At 34.3% G+C, this 10105-nt stretch overlaps 3 protein-coding genes across 3 annotated transcripts in view; 1 reads left to right on the plus strand and 2 right to left on the minus strand.

The window, feature by feature from the left end:
• The window catches only part of LOC147763748 (uncharacterized), a 7047-nt gene extending 6255 nt beyond the window's left edge, over positions 1-792 (minus strand). Inside the window, exon 1 of the mRNA XM_087006516.1 lies at positions 142-792. The gene's annotated coding sequence lies outside the window, so the exon portion shown is untranslated. The remainder of the gene's footprint in view (positions 1-141) is intronic.
• Positions 1-5241, plus strand: part of LOC106169946 (GPI inositol-deacylase) — a 20013-nt gene extending 14772 nt beyond the window's left edge. Inside the window, exons 22-27 of the mRNA XM_013549616.3 lie at positions 858-951; positions 1345-1545; positions 2029-2155; positions 2481-2629; positions 3068-3169; positions 3519-5241. Of these exons, the coding sequence (XP_013405070.2) occupies positions 858-951; positions 1345-1545; positions 2029-2155; positions 2481-2629; positions 3068-3169; positions 3519-3699 (854 nt within the window). The 3' untranslated portion in view covers positions 3700-5241. The remainder of the gene's footprint in view (positions 1-857; positions 952-1344; positions 1546-2028; positions 2156-2480; positions 2630-3067; positions 3170-3518) is intronic.
• Positions 3756-10100, minus strand: LOC106161486 (caspase-7-like). Its single transcript, XM_087006517.1, has 7 exons — positions 9927-10100; positions 8280-8401; positions 7781-7933; positions 5988-6118; positions 5319-5557; positions 4952-5093; positions 3756-4534 (listed from the first exon to the last, which is right to left on the minus strand). The coding sequence occupies exons 2-7, from the start codon at positions 8399-8401 to the stop codon at positions 4206-4208; spliced, it is 1116 nt and encodes a 371-aa protein (XP_086862643.1). The 5' UTR covers positions 9927-10100; the 3' UTR covers positions 3756-4205.
• Positions 10101-10105: the final 5 nt, after the last annotated feature.

The raw sequence follows: 10105 nt of genomic DNA on the forward strand, positions 1-10105 counted from the left end.
AACCCATTCTACAAAATTAGGAGTTAAATGATAATTTAAGTTAAAGTCAAATTGACAGGTAATCGGCGCCTACTGTAATTTCCAAATCTGCAAATAATCTCTTAATTTCTATCTAATCTCTAAATTTCACAAGGAATTTACCTTAAGTTGTATATTCACAGCATGTTGCCCCTGGATGAAGTGACACCTTGGTCAATGATATTTCAGCACTTCTACCTCAGTAAATAGCTGTGGGATATTGACCAGCCAGTTGCTTGCATTGTAAAGCTATGGGGTGTTCCAAAAGTTTGCACAAATTGGCAAAATGTATATTTTAATGAAATAAATTGAACCACCTTTTATTTAATTGAGAAATTAACAAATAACACCATTTGTGATACACAGTTTGTACTTTGCAAGATTTATATTAAAATTATTTTTAGTAAGTTATACTTAGTGATATCTGGTAAGTGTTCATAGTTTATGGGCACCTTGTATTAAGTGGCCAGTGCAAGTGATACAAAGAATTCCTAATGAACACACCTGTGAATTATTGATAGCAATTGATGAAATTTGCAAACAAAATCAGCCTTGGTGAAAGTGCCATGCTCTTTATTAGAAAAGGATCTACTGATAGCACTTATTCAGGGCTTTGTAAGAATGATGAGATTATGTATATTGCTCAAGCCATTTGATGAATATTTCTGTTTTATTAATTCCTAATTTTTTAAAAATTTATTTCATCCTGCTCTGACAGTTTGTTCAAGTTTCATACTTTTGTATCGAGAAGCCCATAAATGCACATAATTTTTTTCCTTTTTGGGGGGATCCACCCAAATTAAAAAACCATTGAAAGTATTTTTTCAATATATTTTTAGATGGGGATTGTCCTACATTCCTGTATGCATTGGGAACATATGGACAGCCATGGAGAGTAGTGCTCATAGCAGGCATACTGGCCAGAATAGCTAGGTTGTTTGCCGTTTTTTTTTAATTATTTATTTTAATTTATTTATTAAAATTGATATTTTATTTATTAAAATTGTTTTTATTAAAGAATGAATAAATATCACATGGACAATAAATTTGATGAAATTTCTATAAACTTTCTGACAAGGTATGATAATTAAAGAGGTACCATACTACAAGATGGAATAAAAAATTGTCAGTATGATTTTCATAACTTGAGAAAAATGTTAAATGCAGTTAAAAATATTGTATAATTTTTCCTCAAACCATTTGATACATTTTCTCAAAATAGTTGAGATTATATAAACTAATGTCACTTAATGTAAAGAATAATACAGGCAGTTCTCTGGTAACAGCTTAAAGTGCAGTTTTAATGTCTATTTTAAAACATTACAGAATAACATCAGTGTATGAGCAGCTGGTCAGCCTGGGTATCCCTGACAATGACCATAGATCTCTTGACCAGAAGGACATCTCCTGGCACACACTCCATGGACCTGTCCTGTATCTCCTGGCCACGGCCATTGTGGTGGTCAACGTCTGGGTCATCACAGCCACCATTGCTGTCATAGGCAGGATAGCAGAACTCCTACTAAGGTGGGCATACATATAATTATATTATTGTTCATACTACTATTACTACTACTAAAACTAACAATAATCATCATATGAATTTTTAAATGGCAATATCGTCAACTCCTCAAGTTACCAAGGAGCATTCACTTTCACCGAATTTCACAAAATGGCGTCTTGGCCCTCTGTAAAAGTTCAGAATTTTGGAAGGGAGATTTCTATTAAAACTGGGTCCTTTATTCACACAGGGGCTTCAGTTTTGTTTTTTAAGCATTACCAAACTAATTTCTATGCCAGTCTGATGTTTTGACACTATCATCCCATCACACAGGAGCTATTATCAAAGCGGGGGTTATTTTTTATGATTTTTAAGGATATTATTATTACTATTAAAGCAGAGATGTCTTCTTAAGCAAGGGTCATTTCAATATTAAATATGGGAATATGATTTGAATTGATATTCCCTCAGCAAAACATTTATGTTCATAAAATTGTTTTATTTTACAGGATTTTTAGACCAGTTATATATTTGAGCTTCCTCAAGTACCCAGCACTGTTGGGTGCTGCCTATGCCGCTAACTTCCACTGTGGTGCTTTAGGTCTTCAGATACTGTATATGATTGCTCTTATTAAGGTAAATTATTTATACATGAAAAATTTTAGATTGATAAATTATTAATAAAATAATAATGAAGAGTATGAAAGTGTTGTTAAATTATTTAAAATTTGAATATTATTGATTGATAAGTAAAAACTTATTTGGTAAGTAATGAAACAAGGAGAAAGCAATGTCAGAAAATGGATATTACGGCAGAATGTTAGATTAAATAATATTAATAATAATTATTGTTTTAGAAGAACTCACCTGCTGTTTGCACATCCATTTTCATTTTTTTTTGCATAAAAGAAAATTGCTTTTAATTCCTGAAGTGCTTTAGAACTGTTTTAAATTTTCTCAGGTGCTTTGCTATTCCATTGAGAGCCGCATGTCAGATGATCGAGAAGGTGCCACAAGACAATACAATCTCCATTTTAGTCTTCTGCTAGTCTGGATGGTTCTGTATATTTTAAATTCTCCAGCATTTATAGTTTGGATAAAAAATTTGCCGTGAGTACATTTCACAATCCAGTTAAATGAATGTAATACAGGGACGTAACCAGACCTTTTAAAATTGTACGCACAGATTTTGAAAATTCCCAGGTACGTTATATTCCGTGAAAAATACACTGAATTTATGGAGAATAATATCATGGTTGGCTCAAAAAATTGTACGCACAGTGCATCTGTGCGTATGCCTGGTTACGCCCCTGTAATACTGTGTTACCATTTGAACTAATCAACAAGCAATGAAAATGTGTCAAACTATTAGATTAAATTTGCTCAAAGATCATTATTGCAAAGAGTTACAACCAAATATAATTTTGAAAAATTATTTTAATACAAGTGCCATAAGTTTAACTGATTTGATAAAATTGGTACCAAAGTAGACTTAAATTTGACAGTTTACCATAGGTAATCTCGTTTTACCCTTATTATCTACCTCAGATATACCAACAAGTTGATGCATGATCCTTCTAGTCTCACGGCACTTGCTGCTACTGGGGTGATGTTTATGATAGATTTAGGGAATTGTACTTCGTTGAATAGGTAAGGGGTTTTCTTCTAGATTGTTAAATTGTGCCAAAACAGAAATTTCTTTCCTTTCTGAAAAATTTTGTCTTATCAGCTGGGCTCAGTCAAGTGTGAATTTTTTTACAATCATATTAGAAGCTGGATAAATTTTAAATTTCTAAAATTTCATGACAGTCACTACATTAGTAATTAAATGGACAAAAAAAAAGTTTACATTACCAAAGCCAAATTAGACTACACTTAGCATAAGGCTAAATGAATAATTCAAATTAGGCTAAATTGAGTCAAGATTGGCCTGTGGGAGTGACCGTCATGCCATTCTGAAACAAGGCTCAGACCATATATTACTTTTTTCCCATTTTAGGTCCATATACAAGTGGGTTTCCTCTGTAATGCACTTGCTTACAGTGATCATGCTAATGTATGCTGTGGAGTCCATCTATAGAATTCCATACTTCATTGTGATAATGCTAGGATTGCTGGGACTGGCTCAGGCGGTTCAACAGGGAGTACTGCCAGTTCAACATAAACAGAAGGCAGACTGATGAACAGGACTTTCACGTTTAATTAGTTCCAAGATCAAGTAGCAAACTTCCACAAATCATTATATATTTGTTAATTTTTATTCATAATCATATGGTGTGCTGCAAATCATGTTTGGTTTTCTGTTGGCTTATTAAAACAAAAGAATTGTAACAGTTAGAGAAATTAAGTAGTATATGTTATAACAGGATATTATCTCCATCAGTGATTTAAATTTTAGACACATTGATATTAAATTAATTTGGACCATGGAATTTGAATTATAACTAATTATAATATTAATAATATTTAAAAATAGTTTAAACATGATTTTGATATTTTCTTATAACCATCTTTTTGTCATATCTGAGCACCAGCTTCCATGTGCAGTACAGAATAATTGTTTGCCAGAGAATATGAGACAATTGTGACCATTATATTTCCTCTAGTACAATTCAGTGACCACATTTTGTACTGGTTCAAGATAAAATTCATTGAAATACATTTTATACAAAGAAAACTGCTGCTGTCACTGGTTTTTGTGAAAATAAACGTCCTTGAGCAAGCTAGATGAAATGTAAGGAATAAGGTCACACATATCGTAGAGGTAGCCGTGTTCTCCTTCTTCCCACAACCTCAAGTATGTCAGAACATCCTTCTCAACTCTACCACAAACCTGTGTCAACATAGACTGAAGGTCAGCTTCACCTCCTACTTCACTCAATACTTTGCACAGGTGATGAACAAAACAAGATAACTGTTTCTTCTGATCTTTTTGGAGTTTATTTTCTGTAGTGCTGCCCTCTACAAAGCAGTAGTCCTCATTGCTTGCTCCTTCCCATGACCAAGACCAGTCACCTGAAAATGAAAAAAAAAAAAAAAAAATGTATGATTTTGATATTTTTACATTATTTTATTCATCCTAGTCTCTGAGCCAAAGTTGACTTGGATAAATACAATTTATGCCCTGTAAGACACTAAACAATTTTAATGTTCGCTTTAAAAAGAATTTTGAACAAAAATTCCATTATCAGTATACCTTACATCTGAGATATTCCGGTATCAATTTTGGCAAAGTGCCATTACATGCATTAGAGGAACACACGTACTAACAGGTCACTGTCCTAGCTGAAACCCACAGCTCCAGAGTGGTAGGAACAAATAATAGTTGACAGAAGGGTGGGGGCATCAATGGTAAATTTGTTCTTGAATTTCAATGGTCTGGGTACCAATTCAGGAATTCAATAGAAAAAGAGTGGTAAAATGTGCACCTACTTGGAATGACTGAGTGCACAACCAATATATTGGCCTCTGCTGGAATAAGATATGGCTGAGGCTTTGTAGCAAGTCTTGGACCTTTTTCCACGTATAATTTCTTAGCTTTTTCTATGATAGGCAAGATAATTTCCTCATCTGCCTGTGAAAATATTAGAATGTGTAGAATGCTGCTTTAATGAAATAATTTATTTGTAAAATGTTTTAATTGCCAACAAAGTGTGACTGTAACAGCTTTGTATAACAAAAAATAATTGATTAAAATATATAAATAAAAAGAATAATTCCTGGATGATTTTCATTTCATCACCACATACTGTATATCTTATTTATGTACAAGTCAGATACATGGATACACTAGCTTTACCTGTATGATAAATATTTTGGGTATTGCCGCCAGACTCTCGTGACACTCGTCACCTTTGAAAGGTCTCACTAACTTATCAACAGTTACAGATCTGTCTTTTCCCCAAAAATGTCTTGTTTTTGGATCAGTGTGGGTAGTTCTTACAGTGCCATCTTGATCTCGTACCACTGTTGTTTCCTCGCCGTGTGTCAAAATGATACACAAGAAACACCCATTTTTGCTAAAGTCTTGTGCAGCCACTGAAAAATTTAAACAAAATAATGTAAGTAACTGTTTAAAATTTTCGTGCACCAACAAAGCATAACTTATGCAACACCCTAGAGCAAGTAGATATTGCTGATGGTTTCAGTTGTAAGCAAGTTAAGATGAGATTTACATTGCTAGTTTTATGAATGCTTCACGATATCAAAAATGTCTCACATGCACAATGGATTAACTGTTGTGATAAAATAATCACTCTGTTAAAAAACAGCAATTTCTGCTTAAAATTGTCAATTAGCTTCTACTGTATTTTGTTTTTTTCTGTAAAATATTGTACTTAATCACAGCAGCAGTGATGTATTTGATTATAACATCTATCATAAGCCAGTCAAAGTACTACTGTTGTTATTAAAAATGGAAACATTACAGTTCAATATTAATTATTCACAATAAACAAGTATTACTTACCCTTCTTTTTAAGATGTCCTAACATTCTGTCCACAGTATAATCTTTCTTTAATTTCACTGTAAAACCAAGCGTTTCTAAAACTGACTTGAGCTGCTTTGCATCATCTCCTGTCTCTCCATATTTTCCCATCCTTGGAGAAAAGACAAAATTAAAGCAATTCAGTATTCTCATGCCATCACTGAATCACATTACATCAAATGCAATTGCTATTTGAATTATTAATGCTTATAAGTTAAATCAATGCATAATGAATAGTACCGAGTGTAGAAGAGTTTCATTAGCTATGTTACTGTAATAGACTTGTGAAGATTCTTTTGTCTATAGCAACTTACATTTGTCTGGTCTGGTATCAGGACAATCCCCCCCCCCCCCCCCCCCCCCGAAGAATATATATATTTATATACAAATATAAAGTAAAGAGTACAAAGTTCAAATCTTTTCATCCATTTTCTGAATATTTCTTAGTGTGATGATGCAAATCAAGGAAAGATAACATAAATTTTATTAAACAAATTATTTTCATGGAGTACAAGTACATAAAATTTTCGAGATAGAAATACAGAACATTTTACTAAAAATCTGATCAAAGTATAAATCTCCAAGTAAAGGAGGGGTAAACAGATGAACTCACTCATCCAGGTAGCCCTTTGATGAATTAACTGTTACTTTTAAATGCTTTATTTCTCCCCCTTGATTGAGTAAGTCTTGAATCAAGGTGCATCTCTAGGGAGAGGTGGGGTAAACAGATTTTCTCGCTTATCCAGGTATCCCTGTCACTATTTGTCATTTTTAATTGCTTGACCACTCCCACCACCCACCACACTAAAAATATTTATAAAATATTTGTTTACTCCACCTTTACCTGAAGGATAGGTGGTTATACTTCGATTAGATATTTAATAAATCTTCCTTCACTTGTACTCAATGAAAAAGGGAATTTGTTATAAAATAATTTGTTTCATGATGAAGCTGTATTATCACACTAAAAATATTAATAAAATGGATGAAATGTTTAAACTTTACACTTTCTACTTTATATTTGTACAGACATGCTGAAACTGTCGGTCCGGTTGGTCATGACCGGGAAAATTTGTCTGGACCGGTAAAAAATTGGACTTGGTCGGTCCAAAGGACCGACAAGAGTTTTAACAGCCGCAATTTTGAATTTACAGTCATCATTCGACATACGTCACTAATAAAATTATATAAACCCAAAGCGTTTTTTCCCTTCCATTTCAAACCTATCACATTCACAAACAAAGTAAGCTACCCTAATCGTACTGGTAGTATCTGTCTCAAACGAATAGAGTGATTTTCGGTCCGACAAAAATGCATTCGGTCCGGCAAATTTTTCATTACTGCCGGTCCAAATGTCCGGCCATTCTGAAAAGTTTTCAGCATGTCTGTTTGTATATAAATATATATTTCTTGGGGGAGGGGGGGGGGGGCGGATTGTCTGGGGGGAATTGTCCGGTCTTACCAGCCAATTTGTATTCCCAAAGTGAAACCCATTTCAGCTACCAAAGTACTCACACGATTCAAAATTCAGTGTACCACTTTGCAAGTAAACTGGTCACTGATGGTTGAACTGATATTTAGTTTCCTTGTCAGATCAATGACTTTGACAAGTAGTAGTCGTTTTGACAGTAACACAACTTTTTCCGTGCTACTAGCTACTGTACCTGGTGAAACACATTTTAGTCCAGAAATATACTAAAAAACTATGTAACATCTCTAATACAATAAAATAATCTTTGAAATAAACTTAAAAGTAAAATTATGCACAGTCTACCTGGTTTTCTTGGAAGTATTGGAATTAAATGTTTTGTTATTGAAAATTAGAGCTTTTCCTACGGAGTCTGTGATTGGATAACAGTCATCATCTTGCCAGCCAGGTGGAACGATTGCAACTCTTTGCCCTTTCCCTTTCTCTTCATTCAATTTTCTATCAAAACACACAAAAAGTAAATATTATACTCCTTGAAAGATGAATTTTAATCAATATTTTATATACTGCAACATGCTTTTCTTTTATTTCATTCACAAATAAATTGCCTTAGCAATTTAACTTCTGCGGGTCCTATTTATTTTTCATATCATTTCATTTTTGAGGGAAATATCTTCAATTGAACCTTAACAGATTCACATTCTGGATATTTTCTGGTTTGAAAACTTCATCTCTTTTAATCAAATACCAATGCACTTAAATTGTCATGAAGCTTGCAAGTCCAAACAGTATATAAGCGATGTGCAGATAAACAACTATAAATAAATATCATTATTGGATATACTTGTTTATCTTTATTTGGTTCAGCTGGGCACTGATGTTTAGGTCAGTGGTATGCCCAGGTAAATCTTCAGCTTCTGTTTGGTCAGAGGCACTTGTGGCACCTCCTGTGTTCTCTTCTGACATCTGGAAAAAAAGGAACTGGGTCACATCACAGGTTACATGCCTATACGTCCCTACACCGATACTCCCCCGCACTGGTACATCCCCGCACCAATACTTCCCCACACCGATACTCCCCCACAATTACAGACATACTGAGGGGGAGTATCGGTGCGGGGGAGTATCGACATGACCCCACATCGCATATCCACACTGTACATGTATATTATCTACTTTTCTGTATACACTTTTTAATGCAGTCAGGGCTTTATTCCTGCACTCCCCAAGTCACATAAAATATACATGTAACATTAAACAGCTAGGGCATGCACATTTCAGTTCACCTGGAAAGTACCGTACAATACTCCACTGCCAGTTACAGGAAGATCTTTAATTTCAATTGTGCCCAGTTTTTAATAATAAATTAATGAAATACAGGTAGAGCAGCTCAGTGTATCAAAATCAAATCTGTGTCAACAACACATAATGTACCGTTGTAATGCCATGCTACTATCATTTTTAGGCCACCTAGTTTATCATTTACAATGATAATTCTAAATAAAATACATGTAATAACAAATGCAGACGCCCCTAGATGGTGTACGTTAGTTGTTTTGTGAACCGCCATAAAACATGCCCCCCCCCCCCCTCCCCCAATATCAGACTTCAAGACGAAATACATGTATAAGCCACAAAGAAGAACAAGGGCTTAATTGTTTAACCAGTATGTCAGATTTTATGGGAAATTTGGGCTTCTTTTGTAATTTTTTTGTTATCCCCCCCCCCTTCTTGTTCCCCATTTAGTCAATATTAAAAGGTCAAACTCAACTGCATACTTTGAAAGATACATTGTATCAACCTATTTTGCACACACATGTGGCCAAAATTTCTATCACTTAAGTCTATTTCATAAACATATTACTCTGCTTGGGAAAATCCTAGAATCAAAATATAAAATAGGTGTTCATGCTGAGCGCCTCTCCTGTGGTAAATTTCAAGTTTCCACGAAATTATTTATGGGTGAAAATCAAGTGGGGCAACTTATTGCTCATTTTTGAAAGTGGGGTCTGAAAAAAAAAAAGAAAAACATGCTGCCCGTAGCCAGAGGGGGTTCGGGGGGCTAGAAAGAACCACCCCTTTTAGTGGGAAAAGGTCCACTCTGGGTAAAATTTGACCTAGGTTCATGAAGTTTTTATGGAAAAAGGTCCACTTTTTCAGAAAAAGAACCCCCCTTTTGAAATTGCTGGCTACGGGCCTGCATGGTGTCACTAAAACCGAAATACAGTTTGATCTACATGTGATGGATAAAAATTTTAAACGGTTTATTCACACTAAAATCTGTAATTATTAGTGTACCAAATTAGTTCAATTAAAAAACATTGTGTAGATCCTACATGTACATGTACTAATAACAGGAAATAAAAGAAACTGTGTGACTCTTGCGGCAAACACCTCGAACTAAAATCTAAACTACACATTTCACTTAGGCCATCTACGAATGAATGAAAGCTTCCCATCATCATCATTAATGTATCGGTAGACCACTCACTTTCTGTGTTTTTACTTCACTTCTCCTTTCTCTTCCACCTTCTGCAAATTCTGGGAATTCCCGGTTTCAGGTTCTTGCTAAAATTACTTGTAGGTGGCGCTGCATGTTAGTGTAAAGCCTTTTTTTTAAATAAACAACACCTTGACCTAACAAAAAATTACCTTAATTTTTTCCACCCT

The sequence above is a fragment of the Lingula anatina genome, chromosome 2, assembly GCF_051362555.1.
Source record: "Lingula anatina isolate TDL-2025a chromosome 2, LinAna3.0, whole genome shotgun sequence".
Lineage (NCBI taxonomy): Eukaryota > Metazoa > Brachiopoda > Lingulata > Lingulida > Lingulidae > Lingula > Lingula anatina.